The sequence below is a fragment of the Mesoplodon mirus genome (genome assembly GCF_964341445.2).
Source record: "Mesoplodon mirus genome assembly, chromosome: 19".
NCBI lineage: Eukaryota > Metazoa > Chordata > Mammalia > Artiodactyla > Ziphiidae > Mesoplodon > Mesoplodon mirus.
The window spans coordinates 59,158,666-59,180,692 of record NC_138995.1 but is presented as its reverse complement, the minus strand read 5'-3'; the positions used below and the strand labels follow the sequence as shown (position 1 = coordinate 59,180,692).

The following is a 22,027-nucleotide window of genomic DNA, read 5'->3' as shown; positions in this document are numbered from 1 at the left end:
ATGTGTGGCATGCAGGATCTTAGTTCCCAGAACAGGGATCAAACCCATGCCCCCTGCAGTGGAAGTGCGGAGGAGCCCTAACCACTGGACCACCGGGGGGATTCCCTACATGACTTGCTTTAGTAACAGGATGTGACAGAAGTGACATTGTACCAGTTCCAAATCTAGACCCCAAGAAGCCCTCACTCTTGGAACCTTCACTTTGTCATGTGAACAATCCCGGGCCAGCCTGGAGCAGAGACAAGTTAGCCTTGTTGTCCCAGGCCAGGATGGAGACGTACGAGAGCCCAGCCAAGATCAGCAAATCCATCTAGCTGGCTTTCAGCTGAGCAAAGATGCATGAGTGAGTCCCACCAAGCTCAGATCAGCAGAACCTACCAGCCATCCCAAAGACTCATGAGCAATAATAAAAAATTGTTGTTTTAAGCCACTTAAATTTTAAGGTGGTTTGTTATGCAGCTATAGCTAACTGCTACATTACTGTTTAAATTATATAGTGGGAATGCAGTTACTTGCAGCACAAAGCATCCTAAATGACATAGGAAATCATCAACCATTAATATTATGATGCCTTTTGGATGTTTCTAAACCATGTGCTTGTAACACAGCTCCCCTTCATCTCATTGACCAGAATGTGAGGATTGCCCTCCCGCTGTGCCCTCCTCTCCCACCTACCTGCTCTCCTGCTCCAGCTGCTCCTCAGCCTGGGCCAGCTTAGACTCAAGAGCAGCGATGATCATCTTCTGGCGGGCCCTGGCCCCAGCGTCTTCCTCACCCAGCCGTCCCCGGAGCTCCTGGACCTGCCGCTCCAACTGCTGCCGCCCACTCTCTGCCTTGGCTGAGAAGCTGCGCTCAGCTGACAACTCTGTGGCCAGTGATTCCACCTGCAGCAGTGGGAAAGGCAGGACTGTCATGGTGGAGTCTCAGAGGGAAGGTGGGAGGTAAATGCAGGCACCTCCCACAACTAAGTGAGTTGATGATTGTTAAATATATAGCACAGAACCTGGTATATACTAAATACTCAACAAATGGTAGCATGTATTTTTCTCCAATTGGCTCATCAGCCAACAGCAGTGCCAGCCCTGGGTTTTAACCTTTTAGATAGGTTTTTGCTATTTTAATAAGGCCACAAGACTATCACAAACTTGTTTAAACGCTATAACTTCTACCTTTGACTGTGAATGAGTTTATTCCAAGGGTTATCACACTTTTGTTCATACCAGGCTCATCTGGGGAGCTTGTTAAAAAATTGTGGACTGCAGGGTCCCCCCACTCCAGAGATTCTGATTCAGCAGGTCTGGAACGGGGTCCACGAATCCGCATTTTCAACAAGCATCTCGGGTGGTTTTGAAACAAATGATATGCAGGACGGTTTTGAGAAATGCTGGCTCAGGAGCTACTACACTGGGAATGTGTAAACATACCTCTAATAATAGTGCCTGTTTATTTATTCAGCTCATACTCTGAGTGAGGTCCTATGCCGGGGACACCGAAATTAGTCAGATCCAGTCTGATTCATACTTTACTTCATTTCACCCTCAAAGGAAGACATCGATGTGGTGATCAGCATATGCTTTTTTTTTTAAACCTTTTTTGGAAAATAAAACCGTGATATAGAAAAAGTAAAAAACAGATCAAATATATGGCTTAATGGGTTTATAAAAGGCAGACACCATTGTCGCCCCTGCCCAGGTCAAGAAACAGAACTTTATGCACCTATCCTAATAACAACCTCTTCCTTTTCCCCCATATAGTATGTCATCCTGACTTTGGGGGTGATCACTTCCTTGCTCTTTTTTCGAGTTTTATTACTCAAAGATGCATCCCTAGATCCTATAGTTGAATCCTGCCCATTAAAAAAAGAAAAAAGAAACTTGTATGGACTTCCCTAGTGGTCAAGTGGTTAAGACTTCACCTTCCAATGCAGGGTGTGTGGGTTCACTCCCTGGTCAGGGAGCTAAGACCCCAAATGCCTCACAGCCAGAAAACCAAAATATAAAACATAAAGCAGAAGCAATATTGTAACAAATTCAATAAAGACTTTAAAAATGGTCCACATCAAAAAACTCTTTAAGGGACTTCCCTGGTGGTCCAGTGGTAAAGAATCCGCCTTCCAATGCAGGGGACATGGGTTCGATCCCTCGTTGGGGAACTAAGATCTTACATGCCGCAGGGCAATTAAGCCCATGCACCACAACTACTGAGCTCGAGTGCCTCAACTAGAGAGCCTGCGTACCACAAACTACAGAGCCCACGCACCCTGGAGCCTGTGCACCACAACTAGAGAAGAGAAAACCCACATGCCACAACTAGAGAGAAGCCCACACGCCACAACGGAAGATCCCACATGCCTCAACTAAGACCTGACGCAGCCAAATAAAAATAAAAATAAATAAATATTTAAAAAATAAAAATAAAAAAATCTTTAAAAATGTTTGTATATGACTTTTAAGTCTCTTTTAATCTACAGTTCCCTACTTCATCCCTTTTATTTCCTTACAATTTATCTGCTGAAGAATCTGGGCTGTCTGACCTACAAAGTTTCTCTGCATCTGTATTTTCCTGATTACACATTCATGGTCTAATTCAGCATGCTTCTCTGTTCAGTTTCCTTCAAATAGGCAGCTTGGTCCAGGGAATTAATTCTTTTTCTCTCTGAGTTTTCAAGGTAATGAAATGGTTCTGTATCATTTTGGGAAGGCGACTCTACCGTGTTGAACAGTCGTCCACCAAGAACTCATGCCCATCTGGAACCTCAGAACGTGACCTTATTTGGAAAGACAGTCTTTGGAGGTGTAATTTGTTAAATGAAGATGAAGTCATACTGGATTGGGGTGGGCCCAAAATCCAATATGACTGGTGTCTTTACAAGAAGAGAAGGAGGCACAGACACATAAAGTAGACACAGGGAAGGCCGTGTGAAGATAGAGGCAGAGATTGGGCTGATGCATCTACAAGCCAAGGATTGCTGGCAACCACCAGCAGCTGGAACAGAGGCCTGGAACAGATGCTCCCTCAGAAGGAATCAATCTGATGACACCTTGATTTTGGACTTCTAGCCTCCAAACTGTGAGAGAATAAGTTACTGTTGCTTTAAGCCACCCAGTTTGTGGCAATTTGTTACAGTAGCCTCAGGAAATTAATACAGTGACTAATTAGTATTTTTAAAAATATCATTGTGAACTCGTGTATTTAAACAGATTTGATGGATTTAAAGCAGTGCGATTCTGACCCTTGTTGAAGCTCAAGTTGCTGCATTTGGGGCCAGTAGGAGCCTTTCCAGGTTGACTTCTAAGTGCTTTTGAGATAACCAGTGTGTGTTATGGACTGAATGTTTGTGTCCCCTCCAGATTCATACATTGAAGCCCTAATCCCCATGTGATGGTACCTGGAGATGAGGCCTTTGATAGGTAATTAGGATTAGATGAGAAATGTGAGGGTGGGGCCCCTACGACGGCATTAGTGCCCTTGTAAGGAGATACCAGAGAGCTTGCTCTCTCTCTACCCCCACATGCACAAAAAGTCTAGGCCAGTGAGTGCACAATGAGATGACAGCCGCATATAAGCCAAGAGAAGAGGCCTCAGAATGAAACCTATCTTACTGGCACCATGGTCTTGGACTTCACAGTCTCTAGAACTGTGAGAAATAAATTTCTCTTATTGAAGCTGCCCAGTTTATAGTATTTTGTTATAGCAGCCTGAGCAGACTAAGGCATGGTATGACAAGATGGTCCAGGGTACTCTGATTCATTTCCTGATTCAGATCTGGAATGAGCCATTTCTTTTGAAAAAAAAAAAAAGCCCCATTTTCTTTTAGTGGGGGAAATGGTATTTCTAGAACACGATTTATATACTAGGGATGTTCATTGCTATTGGGTTAGTTATTGTTTAGAGACCTTTTCGGTGGACAGAGATAGGATGGATCTATATAAATTACCCCATAAGTTCATATGAATACATCCAAGTCAAATTTGGGACTACAGGGTTTTTGTGTGGTATTTTTTTGTTTTGTTTTGGCCGTGCCACACAGCTGTGGGATCTTAATTCCTCAACCAGGGACTGAACTCGGGCCACAGCAGTGAAAGCCCGGAATCCTAACTACTAGGCCACCAGGGAACTCCCTATTTGTTTGTTTTTAACTTAGCCTGTTCTCCATGACATCTATATCTTGGTTCTCATGTGCTGATGATCCTCAGATTATGAACACAGGTAGAGATGATAGAATTAGAATATTCCATCCTTAATCATTTACTTTATCCCACATTATACACATAATATTACTATTATCAATATAATTACTGAATACAGTAATAAAATTTTTTTTTGCATATTTGCCCATTCTCTCCATTTAAAAAATAGTTGTGTTATAAATAACTGAGCATTTAGCCAATTATCCTTCATACTCCTTTTCAGCCTTCACTTAGTTGTAGAGCTACGGGCAGACTGTATGCTCGTTACTCTCTTGAGCTGATGTCTCTCTAGTGACCCTGATCATCTGAACCTGGATCTCCAGGGCAGTGGTTCTGACTCCTCATGCCTCAGAACCACTTGGAGAGCTTGTTAAAACACAGATTCCTGGGTTTCCCCACCTCCAGTATTCCTCATTCATTCGTTCCTCATTCGCTTGGTTGGGGCCCCAGAACTTGCATTTCCAACAAGTTTCCAGGTGAGGCTGATACTGCTGGTCTCGGGGCCACACTTTGAGGACTGCTGCTCTGCTAGATTCTTCAGGAAGGGCTCCTGGGAATAACAGTCCCTGAGTTCTTGCACGCTCACAACTTGTTTATGTCCTTTATACATGAAGGTAAGTCTTATATCTTATAGATAACCAACGAGGACCTACGGTATTGCACATGGAACTATACTCAATATCCTGTAGTGGAAAATAATCTTAAAAAGAATATATATGCATATATATAACTGAATCACTTTGCTGTACACCTGAAACTAACACAACATTGTAAATCAACTATATTTTTTAAAAAAACACCAAATATCTGCACATAAAAAAAAAAAGAAAGTAAGTCTTGCTTGATACAAAATCCTTGGCTCACATTTTCTTTCTTTGAGTATCATAACTATATCCCTCCATTTTCTCCCAGCATAAAGTCTAGCTGTGAAAAATCTGATGACAATCTAATTTTCTTTTTCTTATATATCACTTGTTCATTTTTTCCTGGATGGCTAAAGAATTTTTCCCCCTCTTAGTCCAAGAGTTTTTATTAGAATCTGTCATGGTATGAGTTAGTATGGGTCAAAATCTTCAGGTACACAGTGGCTACAAACTTTTCTGCTTCAGGAGTTTTCTTGCATTATGGTTTTTGGTTATTTGCTCTGACCCCTTGCTTTGATTTTCTTCTTTGGGGGCTCCTATCATCCATATGTTGGATCTTCTCTGCCTGTCTTCAATATCTGCCATTTTCTTATGAATTCCTTTTGTGTCTTTTAAAAGTTTTATTTTGGGGACTTCGCTGCTGCTGCAGTGGTTAAGAATCAGCCTGCTGGGCTTCCCTGGTGGCACAGTGGTTGAGAGTCCACCTGCCGATGCAGGGGATACGGGTTCGTGCCCCGGTCTGGGAAGATCCCACATGCCGCAGAGCGGTTGGGGCCGTGAGCCATGGCCGCTGAGCCTGCGCGTCCGGAGCCTGTGCTCCGCAACGGGAGAGGCCACAACAGTGAGAGGCCCATGTACTGCAAAAAAAAAAAAAAAAAAAGTATCCGCCTGCCAATGCAGGGGACACAGGTTCGATCCCTGGTCCAGGAAGATCCCACATGCCGCAGAGCAACTAAGCCCGTGTGCCACAACTACTGAGCCCGCGCGCCACAGCTACTGAAGCCTGCGTACCTAGAGCCCGTGCTCCACAACAAGAGAAGCCACTGCAATGAGAAGCCCGCACACCACGACAAAGAGTAGCCCCCACTCGATGCAACTAGAGAGAGCCCGTATGCAGCAGCGAAGACCCAATGCAGCCAAAAATAAATAAATAAAATAAATAAACAGGAAATAGGTTTAAAAAAAAAGGTTTTATTTTTATTTTTTTAAAAGGTTCTCCTTTTCACCAACAGCCAAAGATGTGGGCTGGGCTAAGTCACATCATTCTTTATATGACTGTAGTATCCTACGGGCTCTCCACTAGGCATGTACTGGCTTATTTATTTCATTTATAATGAGCACTCAGTGCAGTTTTAGGTAAAAACTAAGAACTAAAACTAAGACAGAGGCCCTATGCTCAAGGTGCTTACACTCTGTTGGGAAGATGGACCATAGACAAATAAGTAAATATGTAATAGAATGCCAGGCAGTGGTAAGTGATACGAAGAGATTAAAGCAGAGAGAATGGAGAGAAATTATGGGAGGGAGGGTGGCTGTTTCACACAGGGTGGTCAGGGAAGGCTGTTTTGAGGGAGTGAGATGTGTGATGGTTTGGGAGAAGGGCTTTCCAAAAGGAGGAAACAGCAAGTGCAAGGGCCCTGAGGTAGTAATAAACTAGGCATAGTCAAGGAATAGTGAGGAGGCTGGTGTGGCTGAAGCAGAGTGAACTAGGGGAAAAAGGGTTAGAGATAACTAAGGTCTGAATTAGCCAGGGTCTAGAGTGTGGGGCCTTGTTGGTGACTGAGGTTTTACTCTGAGTGAGATGGGAGTGCATCATCATGGTGTATGACTGCTTCTCCTACTGGTCTAGGGGCTCCCCAAGGGCTGAGCTGGGTTCTTACTCTTTTCTGAGTCCCCAGCATCAGAGGTCTCAAAATGTATCTTTTAAAATGTATGAAATAATATAGATGTAGGTCTCTCTTTGGAAATCTCACCCCTCTATTGTCTGCTTGGCAAACTCTTAACTTCCTACAAGACCTCTTAAGGAATCACCTCTATCAGGAAGTCTTCCCTGATAGCCCCCAGCCTCCAGGCTGGATAATGATCCAGTCTCCTCTACATTCTCACAGTGTCCTGTGCTTCCTCCATTTTCATTTGAATTTCTGTATTGGGATAGGCAGTTTCCTCCAACAGACTAGGATGTCCTTAAGGGCGGAGACCTGGAATGATCCATCTCTAGGTCCCTAGCACCACCCAGAATAGGATATGGGCCTCCAGAAGCCTCATAAAATATTTATAAATAAATAAACCAATGAAATATGCTTTTGTCTGTCTGCCTAGCTCCTATGTATGCTTTAAAACCCAGCCAAATGCCCCTTCTTGCAAATCCCTCTCTCTTGCAGAGAGTTCTCTCCCTCTCGCTACTGGGCCCTGGATACTTATATTATCACACGTCACTCTGTAATGTCATGGAGTAACTCCCTGTCTGTTTCCCCAGGGAACTCTGCAGGATAGAGACCCCACATAATTTATCCCTGAATCCAGCCTTTGAGAAGCTTCAGAAATACAAGTGAGAGAATGCATCCATGTCTCCCCCCACCTTGAGAACTCCTATTCAACCTTCAAAACCCAACTCAAATATTCCCTTTTCCTATGTCTGTTGAATTAGAGAACTGGAAGTGTTACGGTCCCCGGTCAGCGAGGACCCAGGCTGGCAGGGGGCGGCCCAGCTGTGCTCACCTGCAGGAGCAGCTGGCGGCAGCGCTCACTGAGCAGCTCTGCGTTGCTCTGTTCCTCCTCCAGCTCCTCTTCCATTTGCCCCAGGCGCCCCTCCAGCTGACGCTTCTCATCCAGAATGGCAGCCCTAGGGAGAACGGGCACGGGGGCGGTGAGAAGGCAGGATGGCCAGAGGAGGGCGCCCTGCCCCACATTACCAGGGACCACTCACTTGCTCAGGCTGCCGCTGGCCACCTCATCTGCCATTTCGTCCCGCTCCTGCTGGGCCTGCCGCCGGGCACGGTCTGAGGCGGCCAGTTCCTGTGATGGGTGAGAGAGGGGGTGGTCAGCTGTGGTGAGGGGAGGCTGTCTGGGCACTGGTCTCCCTGCCCCTCACACCTCAAGTCTCTTGGCCTTTTCTTCACTGCACTTGAACATGCTGCCCCTGGATAACCTTGGAATGAACTTCAGTCCATAGGCAGATGTCTGCTAAATCCGTCTCCGGAGCCCCTGGTCCGTGTCCACCTCTTGCTGCCCCTCAAGGCCCCTCACCCTCATGGCCTCCTCACTGAGCACACTATCTCCTTTCAAGCCAGTTCCTCCTCCAGTTTACCCCTGTCATCGGGCCCCCTGACCATCCGTAGCCCTGTCTGTCCTGCCCTTTTACTCTGCCCTGGTCCCTCCTCTGCGTCCCACAGCCCTGGCTCAGGCTTCATCCTCCCTCCCCAGCCTCCCTGCCTCCTTTCTCCCCCTAGTCCATGCCCCACACCGCCCCAGAGAGGACCTTGCGGCTGCGCCTCAGGACCCTCTCTGGGCTCCCAAGCTTCCCCCAGGCCCCGCCCACCCTCCCTTCCCCCACGGCCCCGCCCCACCCTCCCTTCCCCCACGGCCCCGCTCATCCTGGCATCACCTCCTGCAGCCGCAGCACTTCCGCCTCCAGCCCCTTGAGGCGCTTCTCACTCTCCCGGTTCTGGGCAAAGATCTCCTCCCGGGAGCTGCGCGACTCCTCCACCTCCCGCCACAGCTCCTTCATCTGGGCCTGGGAGGAACTGAGTGAGTGAGTGGACCCAGCCTGATCGTGACTCACGGGGACGCCCCCTACCCTCGCATCAGCCCTGTGGGGACTCCCCGTGAGCAAGCGGAGCCCTGCGGACCCGGGCTTCTGCACCCCGCCCCCAGCCGCCGGCTGTGTGACCTTGGGCCAGCCCCTTCCCATATCGGGGCCTCACCTCTTTAAAAAAGAAGCACATCAAAATTAAAGTAAGCCTAAAATGGGGATAATATTTGGGCTCTGCAGTAATAACAGGGATGGGAAACACCGATCACTTACCTTGGGCCAGGCTCTATTCTACAGACACACTGACGCCTTTAATCCTCACAACTCCAGCTGGTGGGGACTATTTTCCTCCCCAGTTTTACAGATGGAGAAACTGAAGCACAGCGAGATCAGCAACGTGCTCAGGGTGGTAAGTGGCAGAGCCAGGACCTGAACCCAGGCTGTCTGGCCCTGGAGTTCACCCTTTTAGCCACTTCGATACCTGGCCACGTTATTGATGATTGATTGGCCGCTCCAGGTGGCATGCGGAATCTTAGTTCGAAGACCAGGGATCGAACCCGCGCCCCCTGACGTGGAAGCGCAGAGTCGAAACCACTGGACAGCTAGCAAAGTCCCAAGCTACCTGGTCACATTATTAAGAGTGTGTAGGGATGCCGGTAAAAGGGTCTTTCTCCTCAACGGTGCTTAAAGTAAAGAAAAATAGGGCTTCCCTGGTGGCGCAGTGGTTGGGAGTCCGCCTGCCGATGCAGGGGACACAGGTTCGTGCCCCGGTCTGGGAGGATCCCACATGCCGCGGAGCGGCTGGGCCCGTGAGCCATGGCCGCTGAGGCTGCGCGTCTGGAGCCTGTGCTCCACAACGGGAGAGGCCACAACAGTGAGAGGCCCGCATACCGCAAAAAAAAAAAAAAAAAAAAGTTAAAAAATAAAGAAAAAATAAAGAAAAATAAAACACAAACGAAATGTCCATCGCCGTTAAAAAAAAATCCCCACTCTGTATCTTTACAATGGTGTAGCGAGTGACTGCGGATATAGTGAGGACAGCGGGCAGGCTTGGTAGTAGAAGGACAACTACCATCACTGTTACTAATATTATTATTATCTGCTTGATAATAATAGGTTTTCAGTGTAGGGGGTTTTGCTCAGTGATGACATGGTTTATAATTTTTACTTTTTGGGAGGAATCTTCATACACCAGTGCTGCCCAACAGAAATACACAGCAAGGACATATGTTCTTTAATATTTTCTAGTAACTACATTAAAAAGGTAAAAGGAAATAGGTAAAACTAGTTTGAATACTATATTTTATGTAGCCTAATATATCCAAAATATTATTATTTCCATTTATAATCAATGTAAAAATTATTGAGATATTTTACTTTATGAAGTCTTCTGCATGTAGCATGTAACTTGGATTTTGGACCCACCCACCTTTTTTTTTGGCCTCACCAGGTAGCTTGTGGGATCTTAGTTCTCCAACCAGAGATGGAACCTGGGCCCGCAGCAGTGAGAGCAGAGTCCTAACTGCTGGACTGCCAGGGAATTCCCTTTTCTTTTTCCCCCTGCCACATTTTAGATGCCCAGTAGCCACATGGGGCTGGTACCCTCTGTATTGGACAGGCCAGGTCTATACTTAAAAAAAAACAAAAATAGAGACTTCCCTGGTGGTGCAGTGATAAGAATCTGCCTGCCAATGCAGGGGACAAGGGTTCGAGCCCTGGTCCGGGAAGATCCCACACGCAACTAAGCCCATGAGCCACAGCTACTGAGCCTGTGCTCTAGAGCCCGTGCTCCCCAACGAGAGAAGCCACCGCAATGAGAAGCCCACGTACCGCAATGAAGAGCAGCCCCCACTTGCGGCAACTAGAGAAAGCCCGGGTGCAGCAACTAAGACCCAATGCAGCCAAATAAATAAATAAATTTATATTTAAAAAATAGACTTTACTTTTTAGAGCAGTTTTAGGTTCCTAGCAGTTTTGGGCAGAAGGTACAGAGATTTCCCACACAGCCCCTACCCTCACACATGCACAGTCTCCCCCATTATTAACATTCCCCACCAGAGTGGGACCTACCTTGATGGTAGGTATCAATGATGAACCTACCTTGACACATCATCATCCAAAAAAAATTCTTTTTAAACAACCATGTATAAGTTTCATAATGGGGTTGGGGGGGAACCCTAAGGTATTTCCACTTCAAAAATGAAATACAATGAGGAAATTGCACTTAAACATTATGCATTTTAAATAAAGGAAGTAAAAAACAGAAAAAGAACCCAATGAGCCTTTGGGGCATGGATGTTTATAAAGCTGCTGCCTACACTGGGTGCAGCTCCTGGGATCGAGAGGGCGGGGCCCCAGCTGGTTTTGGAGCCGGAGGGAGGTGGGGCCCTCCCTGGTCCGAAGCTTAAGCTCCACCCCTTACCTGCATCTTGCGAAGCTGCTTCACCGCCTCCTCCTTGCCCTGTCCGCTGGCCACGGTCTGGGCCTTCAGCTCCTCCAGCTCGGCCTCCAGCTTCTTGCGGGCGGCCATGGCCAGAGCACGCTGCTTGCGTTCCTCATCGCGTTCCACCTCTGCATCCCTCAGCTAGGACGGGGGAGGCCGGGAGGGGCGGGCTCAGGGGACGGGAGGCCCAGGCTCCCTCTACATGCTAGTGACATAGATGTCTACCTTCCAGCCCTGGCCCAGGCCTCCAGCCCCTCTCCTCCTGCCCCTTGCCTCTCTCCACCACCGAACTCCAACATCCTCTCCAACCCCACAGCCCCAGCTCAGGCCTCACCCTCCCACCTTGACCCAGCTTCCTCTCTGCTCCCATCTTTCCTCGCCAGCCCATTCCCGATGGCTCCAGAAGGGTCCTTCTACAATCAGAGCTGACGCTGCCCCTCCCCTGCTCATGGCCTTCCTGCGGCTCCCCAGTACCCCCAGGACAAAGTTTTGGATGAGCCCATGGCTGGATCAGTGGAGCCAGGCGAGATCACAAAAACACCCAGAGACGCCCCCGCCCCCCAGCCTTGGATCACGTCTTCATCTCTCTCTCGGGGCCTCCCAGCTCCAGTCTCCCCCGCTCCAGTCTGCTGCCCACATGGCCCCAGAGGGGTCTTTCTGACACTCAGAGCTGACCCGCCCCTCCCAGGCTCAGGACACATCACCTAGTGGAGAGCCTTGCCCACTGCAGACCATAGGAAATTCCTCCACTGAATGAATACTGAATGAATGGTGCAGAGAGGGAGAGAGAGAGAGCTGGAATGAATGAGGAAGCAGGTGAAGGAGTAAATGAATAGGGAGGAAGGTCGTGGATGAAGCGGGGTGCAGACGAGCTGGTCAATGAATGAGCAGATGAGTGCCTGGGTAGGCTGTGGGTGTGGAGGGCTAGAGAGTGGAGTGACTGCGCTGGGGACAGGAGGTTGATTGGAAGTGGGTATTGGGTGCATGGAGGGGAAGTCAGATGCAGAGCTGGTTATGCAGAAGTGCTGGTTGCTGGGGAGGCTGTGTATGGGTGGCTGGGTGGCTCAGTAGATGGGGTGGTAGCTGGGTGGAGGGTTTTGGCGGATAGAGGGTGTCTGAATGGGTCAACAGGATGTGCGTGTGGGTTCGTGGGTCATGATAGGTGAGTGGGTTGGGGAACAGGAGGCTGGCTGGCTAGCAGGAGGGACTTGGGTAGAAACACCGAGTAGCAGGTGGGTGGGTGGGTGAGACTTCCAGCCTCTCTTGCTGCCTGCAAGCACCAGGGCATCCCCTGCTGGACAGGCACCCTGCTTGTACCTGCTTGGCCAGCTGCCGCCGCCTCTCCTCACCAGCCTCGTCTCGGCCCTGCAGGTCCCGCTCGTGCTGCGCCTTGAGGGCCTGCACGGTCACTTCCAGGCGCAGCTTGGCATCCTCAGCCGCCGTCAGCTCATCCTCCAGCTCCGTCACTTGTGTTCGAAGGTCATTGGCTGCCTGTTCGGCCACCCGGCGGGCTCGCTCCAGCTCGTGCACCTGGAGGGGAGGGAGAGTGAGCACTGGGGCACCTGGGGCACCGAGGAGTGGGGAGGCCAGGACCCGAGATCTATCCTAGGCTAGAGGGGAGGGAAGCTTTGACAGACGAGGGGGAGGCAGCAAGCTGACGTGCCCATCCTAGTTCATTCATTCATTCATACATTCAACATTTCCTGAGCACCTACTTACTATGTGTCTCATTCTGGATCATCCTAGAACATATTTTATTAATAACCTATGCACCGTAATTCTATTATCTGAAGCTCCTGATAATCCAATTCCAGGGTTTGTTAGGTCGGCTGACTCTCACTCATGGTGGATTATTTCCTCATAGGTTTCGTGATCTTTTTTTGTTTTTTTTCCTGGGCCGGGACCTGCCCAGCTTACATGATCTTAGTTCCCCGACCGGGTATTGAACCGGGGCCCTGACAGTGAAAGCTCAGAGTCCTAACCACTGGACCCCCAGGGAATTCCTGGTCTTGTGATTGGTTTGTGAGCTCACTTCGTTGTGGCTTCATCTTCAGGAATCCCGTGTGGAAATGGGTTGAAGGCACATAGCTCCAGAGTTAGCAGTGTTGGTTTCTGCCAGACTCCCCAGGATATTACGAACCCACTAGCGATTACTATTTTTTTTCTCAGCGTGGGGCTTTCCAGACCTTTCAGGGAGGTGTGAATGAAAACCCCAAATATCCCGTGAAAGCAGACCTGGGCTTATGAATTCTCAAAGACACGTTCTGCGTGTGTGCATGAACACGTACATCTAATACGTGAATGTGGGGCTTTGACGCTGGCTCCCTTCACCCCCCGTGTGGGAGAGCACACACGTGTGTACGTGTGCCCCAGCATCACGGGTGTGTAGTGTTGCCACCTGCATGTCCCCGGACGGGGGCTGCTCACGCTCTTGCCGACGTCATCCTTGCTGCTGAGCAGCGCCTCCAGCTCGGCCCGCAGCGCCCGGTTCTGCCGCTCCAGCTCCTCCCGCGCCTCCTGCTCCTCCTCCAGCGCCCGCGTCAGGGACAGCGCCCGGGCCTCACGCTCCCGGCCCTCCGCCTCGACCCGCTCGCGCTCCTCCACCGCCCGAAGGACGGCTGCCTTCTCCTCCGCCAGGAGCTTCCGGGGTGAGGGAGATGGGGTGGGGGAGACAGGTTAGCTGAAAGGAATGTACAGGGGGATGGGGAAGACAGAGCAGCCAAGGGCAGAGACAGACAGACAGACAGAGGCAGAGACACAAGAGGGAGGTAGAGGGATTAAAGTCGCAACCATGTCCCAAAGCAGCCCAACTCTTCAATGGATCACACTATTGGAGGGAATGTAAACTGGTGCGGCCACTATGGAGAACAGTATGGAGGGTCCTTAAAAAACTAGAGTCACCATATGATCCTGCAATCCCACTCCTGGGCACATATCCAGAGAAAACTACTATATGAAAAGATACATGCACCCCTATGTTCATAGCAGCACTGTTCACAACAGCCAAGACATGGAAGCAACCTAAATGTCCATCGACAGATGAAAGGATAAAGAAGAGGTGGTACATAGATACAATGGAATATTACTCAGCCATAAAAAAGAATGAAATAATGCCATCGGCAGCAACAAGGATGGACCTAGAGATGATCGCACTAAGTGAAACAAGTCAGACAAAGACAAATATCATATGATATTGTTTATATGTGGAATCTAAAAAAATGATACAAATGAACTTATTTACAAAACAGAAACAGGTCCACAGACATAGAAAACAAACTTACAGTTACTAAAGGGGAAAAGGGGGGAGGGATAAATTTGGAATTTGGGATTAACAGATACATGCTATTATGTATAAAATAGTTAACCAACAAGGACCTACTGTACAGCACAGGGAACTATACTCAATATCTTGAAATAACCTAAATGGAAAATTATCTGAAAAAGAATGTGTATATGTGCATATATATATATATACACACACACACACATACATATATATATACACACACACACACACATATATCTAAATCACTTTGCTGTACACCTGAAACTAACACAACATTGTAAGTCAACTATACCTCAATTTTTAAAAATTAAATGAAAGGAAATTTTGAGTTGAAAAAAAAAATCTCTTAAATGGATCAACTGATCAGCCCCTCATTCTAGATAAACGACTGAGGAAATGGTGTCCCTTTCTTCCTCTTGGGGTAATGACAGGAAAACAATACATAAATTTTTTAAATGTACTTCAACCTTCACTGTTTTTTAAGACACAGCAATTGACAAACAATGAAACTTACAAGACATGCAAAAAAGGAAGAGAATGGGACTCACAGTCAAGAGAAAAATCAGTCCATGGAAACAGACCCACAGATGACCTAGATACTGGGATTGTCACACAAGCACTTTGACTGTGTTAAGTAAGTTTCAGGACAAGATGGATACAATGGGTGAAGAGGCAGGGTTATTGCAGGAGGGATTTGAAACTGTAAAACAGAACCAAAGAAAAATGCCAGAACTTCAAAATACAGTATCTGAAATAAAAAAGTCACTGGATGAAACTGAGAGCAGAATGGACACATATCAGAAGAATCAGTAAACTTGAAAACAGGTCCATAGAGATGATCTAAACAAAGAAAAAATATTGTAAAAAACAAACTTAGCAGAGCTTTAATAACCTGTGAGACAGTATCCAGCAATCAAACATACATGGATTTGGAGTCCCAGAGGAAAGGTTAAAAGAAAAGGAGAGGAGGACGTAAAAGTGTCTTTAATCACAGAAAACATAATCGTAGACAATCCAATGGAATCTATACAACACCTACTGGCACCAAACTGTGAGCGTAGCCAGATCGTAGGATACAAGATCAACACACAACATTGATTACACGTCCATAGTCCAGCAATCAGAAGTGAAATACAAATAATATTCAAAACAGCATCAAAAACGAAACACGTGGGGCTTCCCTGGTGGCGCAGTGGTTGGGGGTCCGCCTGCCGATGCAGGGGACACAGGTTCGTGCCCTGGTCCGGGAGGATCCCACGTGCCGTGGAGCGGCTGGGCCCGTGAACCATGGCCGCTGAGCCTGCGCGTCCGGAGCCTGTGCTCCGCAGCGGGAGAGGCCACAACAGTGAGAGGCCCGTGTACCAGAAAAAAAAAAAATGAAATATGTGGAAATAAATCTGACAAAGATGTGAAAGATGGGCACTGAAAAGTATAAAACATTTCTGAGATTAAATGAAAGAAGATCTAAATAAATGGATATATATATCATGTTCCTGGGCCAGAAAACTCAATGTCATGAAGATGTCAATTTTTCCCAAACTGATCTATAGATTCAAAACAATCTCAAACCAAGGAGACTTTTTTTGTTGTAGAAATTGACAAATTCATTGTAAAATATTGAATACACATGGGAATGCAAAGGACCAAGAAGAGGTAAAATAACTTCGAAAAAGAAGAAAAAATTGGAGAACTAATGCTATCTGATTTCCAATATCAATGCAAAGCAAGTCAGTGGAGAGAGTCTTTTCAACAAATAGTGTTTGAACAACTGGATATCCAGATACATATAAAATTAACTTTGAGCTATGATAGCACCATATATAAAAATTAGCTCAAGGGCTTCCCTGGTGGCGCAGTGGTTGAGAGTCCGCCTGCCGATGCAGGGGACGCGGGTTCGTGCCCCGGTCCGGGAAGATCCCACATTCCATGCAGCGGCTGGGCCCGTGAGCCATGGCTGCTGAGCCTGCGCGTCTGGAGCCTGTGCTCCGCAACGGGAGAGGCCACAGCAGTGAGAGGCCCGCGTACCACAAAAAAAAATTAACTCAAAATGGATCATAGAAAATTAAAAGAAAACGGGACCATGGACCTAAAGGTAAAACCTATAACTAGACAACTTTTAGAAAAAAACTCATAGAAGGAAACCATTGTGAACCTAAGTTAGACAAAGATTTCTCAGACACAACACCAAAAGCACAATCCACAGAATAAACAATTAAAACATTGGACTTGATCAGAACAAAAACTTCTGCTCTTTGAAAGTCTCTACTAAGAGGATGAAAAGACAAGCCACAGACTGGATGAAAATATTTGCCAAGCATTATATCTGATAAAGAACTCATATTCAGAATATATAAAGATCTTTTGAAATTCAATGATAAGAAAAGAAACAATCCTTTTTTTTTTTTAAAAAGGCAAAAGATTTGAACAGGGACTCCACCAAAGAAGATGTATGGATGGTAAATAAGCACATAAAAAGATGCTCAACATCATTGTTTATTAGGGAAATGTGAATTAAAACCACTACATCTATTGGAAAGGTTAAAGTTTTATTCATGACAGTCAAAAACTAGAAACAGCAACTCAAATTTCATCAACAGTATAGTACTTTTCAAAATGTGGTCTATAAAGGAATAATAATCAGCAGTTCAAAAAAAAAGGAATGAATTATTGATGCATGCAAAAACATGGATGAGGGACTTCCCTGGTGGCAGAGTGGTTAAGAACCCGCCTGCCAATGCAGGGGACATGGATTCGAGCCCTGGTCCAGGAAGATCCCACATGACGTGGAGCAATTAAGCCCGTGTGCCACAACTACTAAGCCTGCGCTCTAGAGCCCGCGAGCCACAGCTACTGAGCCCACGTGCCACAACTACTGAAGCCCATGCACCTAGAGCCCGTGCTCTGCAACGAGAAGCCACTGCACCGCAAGAGTAGCCCCCGCTCGCCGCAACTAGAGAAAGCCCACGCGCAGCAATGAATAAACACAGCCAAAAATAATAAATAAATAAAATAAATAAATTTATTTTAAAAATGGATGAATCTCAAAGTAATTTTTCCAAGTGAAAGAAGCCAGTCAAAAATGAGATTTATATAAAAATAATTTATATAGAACTCTAGGAGATACACAAAAATTAATTCTTTAAAAAATTTTTGATGATCTATGGAATGGTATTAAGCAGTCAAACACACATGTATTTGGAGTCTGAGAAGAAGAGGAAAGAGAGAGAATGGGGCAGAAAAATATTTGAAGAAATAATGGCTGAAAATTTCCACATCTGATCAAAAACACCACCCCAAAGCTGTAGGAAGCTTGGCAAGGATAAATACAAAAACCCACAGCTGGATATCATAGTCAAACTGCTAAAAACCAAAGAGAAAGAGAAAAAATTTAAACCAGCTAGAAAACCACATCACACTACCTGCAGGGAAACAATGCTTTGAATGACCACTAACTTTTCATCTGAAACAATGGAGGCCACAGATCATGGAATGATCTCTTTGAAGTGTGGAAAGAATAAAACTGTTTACCTGGAATTCAACAGTCAGTGAAAATACCTTTCAAAAATGAAGGCAAAATAAGGACTCTCACATTTTGCAGATGAAGAAATTGAGGCACAGAGAGGTCGGGCAATTTGCCCAAGCCACACAGCCAGAAAGGGCCTCAGCTGAGATTTGAACCTCAGGGTTGCCTGATCTTAATGCTCTGGGGTTCTGAGAATTTTATTCCATCCTCAGATTGCCAGCTGCTTAATATTATCCCCATCTCCTAGATGGGCAAACTGAGGCTGAAATGGGACAAGCAGTTTGCCTGAGGTCCACAGGGAGTCAGCAGAAGCAAGACGTGTTACTTCATTTCATCTTCTTAGTACCTTCTGGTGTACCTTCAGGACTCTTTTGGGAGTAAAAGTTGGTACCACCAATAATTATTTTGGGGCAAGAGACATAAGCCAGGATGGATGGTTGTCCTATTTTATAGAGGCTCAGAGGGAAGAGGCATCTGGCCCTAAGGTCCTCCCAAGTTCATAGCTGAGCTGTGACATCACATGTTACTGATTGCTCACAATCACCATGGGCAGCATGGATCAGCATCCCGATTTCCCAGGTGGGTAATCCGAGGTGCCTCACCTGGTCGAACTTGCGCTGCTTCTTCTCCAGCGTGCTCACGAGCTGCCGCTGCTGCTCCAGGTCCACCGTGGCATCATCCAGCTCTTGCTGCAGCCGCCGGCGGCCCCGCTCCAGCCTCTCCACCACTTCCGTCTTTTCTGCCAGGCGCTGGGTCAGGGCCTCAACCTCTCGGGTGGCCCGGCGCCGTGCCTCCTCCCCTGCCTCCAGTGCCCCTGCCTCCTCTTCCTGGCGCCGCCGCCACTCTGAGAGCTGGGGTGGGGGAGGAGAGAGAGGGAGGGTGTCACTCATGGCTGCGATCCAGGTGTGAGTTGGTGGGGCCCCATTTCCCAGATAAGGAGACTGAGGCCTGAAGGGGGAAATAATTCACTCCATTGGGCACTTCTGCCTCATGAGTAGGGATGAGGTTGTGAGTTCTATGAGCCCCAGCTCCTCCAGGAGATTAAAATGGTTCCCACCAGGGCCCAGAAGATGGATCAGACCTGGGCTCTGTCCTGGGGAACCCCCAGTCTGGTGGGGGAGACTGAACATCACAGCCATGGTGATGGAGGCTAAAGTAAAAGAAGTATGAGACCCATGGGAGTCCACAGGAGGGGTTCAAAAATCTATTTTAGAACATTCAAGAGAGAATTCCTGGAGGAGGGGGCATTTGTGATGGATCCTGAAGTATGCATAGGACTTTTCCAGTTAAAGAGGATATTTGCAAGCATACATTCATCACTCATTCATTCAACAGGCATTTCTCAAGGTCTCCTATATGTCAGGCTCTATGTGGGCCTATGCTGGGGATCCAGATCTAACTCTGATGGGGTCCCACTTTCAAGGTGCTCCCAGTCTGATGGGGGGACTCATGGGCAAAGACAGTTCCAGCCAGGGTGATTGGAGTGGGGACAAAGGAGAAAGAAGGGTTGTGGGATCCCAGAGCCGAATGGTCAGGGTTTTCCCAGAACAGGAGAGGCTGATGCTAAGTCCTGAAAAATGAAAAGGGTGTTCCCAAGCGAAGTGAAAAAAGAGATGAGAGATGAATACAGCTAAACATGAAGGAAGGACCAGAGAGTGCAGGGCCTCTGACACCCAGCTGAGAGGCATGGGTTTTGTCCGGGGGGAGCTGGGGAGCCATGGGAGGTCTGTGAGCTAGGGAAGGGTAGGGTCAACTCAGGGTGTAGAAAGACCATGTGAAGTATGAGCTGGAAGGGGAGAGACTAGGGGCAGGGAGGTTTGAAGGGAGGCTGAGCTGAGGATCCGGGTGGCTGGGGCTGTGGGGACAGAGAGTTGGGAATGAAACAGAGAGCTGGGGACAGGAGGGATGGGGGTTTGCACCTACAGGCTCTGGGGCTGAGGGAGAGACAGAGGCAAGTATGGCTTGCAGGGGTCTGGCCTATGATATGCTGGACAATGGGGCCACCCCGGAGCGGGGGAACCCAGGAGGAACAGTTTGGGAGACTGGGCATCCCTTTGAGATCTCCCTGCGGGGCTGTTCACCTGGGTCTGCGCAGCCTGCAGCTCGCGGCCCGCCCGCTCCCTGGCAGCCGCCTCCTCATCCAGCTGCTCCCGCAGACCTGCCGCCTCCGCCTCCAGGGCTCGTGCCCGGGACCCCAGGGTCAGCTTCGCTCTGGTCTCCTCCTGCAGCAGCTCCTGAAGATGGATGGGAGAATGGATGTTACATGCGGGAGCGTGGGGAGGCCTGGGGGGGCCCGGTGGTGAGGGGTGGGCTGGGGTCACCTGGGCATCGTGGAGCTGGGCCTCCATGCTGGTCAGCTCCTTGCTCAGCCTGATGGCTCTGGACTCGGCCTCGCTCAGTGACCCAGACACAATCTCGAGTTCAGCCTGCAGGGAAGGGACACCTTCTAATGGCGGCTTCCAACCAGCCAACCCCTCTGCTCCTCGGCCTCTAATCCCTACAACCACTGCCGGTGAGGATGTAAAAAGGTGCAGCTGGGCTTCCCTGGTGGCGCAGTGGTTGAGAGTCCGCCTGCCGATGCAGAGGACACGGGTTCGTGCCCCGGTCCGGGAGGATCCCACATGCCGCAGAGCGGCTGGGCCTGTGAGCCATGGCCGCTGAGCCTGCGCGTCCGGAGCCTGTGCTCCGCAACGGGAGAGGCCACAACAGTGAGAGACCCACGTACTGCAAAAGAAAAAAAAAAAAAAAAGGTGCAGCTGCCATGGAAACCAGTCTAGCAGCTCCTTAAAATGGTTCAATGCAGAGTTTCCATACAGCCCAGCAATTCCACTCCTAGGTGTGTACCCAGGAGAAATGAAAAGAAGTCTAGGCAAAAACTTGTACAGGGGTGTTCACGACAGCATTATTCACAATTGCTGAAAGGCAGAAACAACCCAAATGTCCATCCACGGATGACTGGTAAACAAAATGTGGTCTATCCAGACAATGGAATATTATTTGGCCATAAAAAGGAATGAAGTACTGACACCTGCTACAACATGGATGAACCTTGAAAACATTATGCCAGACACAAAAGGACCAATATTGTATGATTCCATTTCTATGAAATGTCCAGAATAGGAAGTCTAGAGAGGCAAAAGAGGATTAGTGGTTGCCAGGGCATGGGATGGGACTGGGGGATGATGGCTGGACAGTACAGGATTTCTTTCTGGGCTGAAGAAAATGTCCTAACATTAGGTTATGGTGATGACTGTACAACTCTATGAATATACTAAAAACCACTGAATTGTACATTTAATTTTATTATTTTAAAAAATATTCATTTATTTATTTTGGCTGTGCTGGGTCTTAGTTGTGGCATGTGGGCTCTTACTTGTGGCACGTGGGATCTAGTTCCCTGACCAGGGATCAAACCCAGGCCCCCTGCATTGGGAGCACGGAGTCTTACCCACTGGACCACCAGGGAAATCTCGAATTGTATCTTTTAAATGGGTGAATTATACGGTATGTGAGTTATATTACAATAAAGCTGTTCCCCTGGCATGCAAGTCACCACCACAGTGATCCTGGGTGCAGCTCCTGGTCTCACGTTCCTTCACGGTAGGAATCGGGCAGCAGTTTACCACTTTCTCCCCCCTGGGCTGTTGCCTCCATAGGGTAGGACCTCATCTGCTTTGTTCCCTGCTGTGTCCTCAGGGTTCAAAACAGGGCCTGGCACACAGTAGGTGCTCAGGAAATGTTTGTTGGGTGAGTGCCTCCAGCACATGTGTGTTATTACCCTGAACCTTCTTCTCTCCCTTCTTGAGGTTCACTTAACCAACAAGGCTGGGTTCAAATTCTGGCTGCTAAGAAAATTTACCTGAAAACTTGGAAATAAGAAAAGGCAGTGGTCAGGCATCCTTTAGAAAAGACAGGACTGGGACGTCCCTGGTGGCGCAGTGGTTAAGAATCCACCTGCCAACGCAGGGGACACGGGTTCAAGCCCTGGTCCGGGAAGATCCCACATGCCGCAGTGCAACTAAGCCCGTGCGCCACAACTACTGAGCCTGTGCTCTAGAGCCCGCGAGCCACAACTACTGCCCGTACGCCACAACCACTGAAGCCTGTGCGCCCACAGCCCGTGCTCCGCAACAAGAGAAGCCACCGCAGTGAGAAGCCCGCGCACCACAACGAAGAGCAGCCCCCGCTCG

At 48.1% G+C, this 22,027-nt stretch overlaps 1 protein-coding gene across 4 annotated transcripts in view; it reads right to left on the bottom strand.

Annotated features, from left to right (window-relative positions):
• MYH14 (myosin heavy chain 14) overlaps nt 1-22,027 on the bottom strand; it is an 89,893-nt gene that overhangs the window by 4,026 nt on the left and 63,840 nt on the right. For all 4 annotated transcript variants that reach the window (XM_082606522.1, XM_082606521.1, XM_082606524.1 and 1 more), the window contains 10 exons: nt 20,159-20,263; nt 19,919-20,071; nt 18,440-18,688; nt 13,456-13,668; nt 12,346-12,558; nt 11,008-11,169; nt 8,439-8,567; nt 7,761-7,849; nt 7,553-7,676; nt 676-884 (listed from right to left, as the gene is read on the bottom strand). In XM_082606522.1, the coding sequence (XP_082462648.1) occupies nt 676-884; nt 7,553-7,676; nt 7,761-7,849; nt 8,439-8,567; nt 11,008-11,169; nt 12,346-12,558; nt 13,456-13,668; nt 18,440-18,688; nt 19,919-20,071; nt 20,159-20,263 (1,646 nt within the window). The remainder of the gene's footprint in view (nt 1-675; nt 885-7,552; nt 7,677-7,760; nt 7,850-8,438; nt 8,568-11,007; nt 11,170-12,345; nt 12,559-13,455; nt 13,669-18,439; nt 18,689-19,918; nt 20,072-20,158; nt 20,264-22,027) is intronic.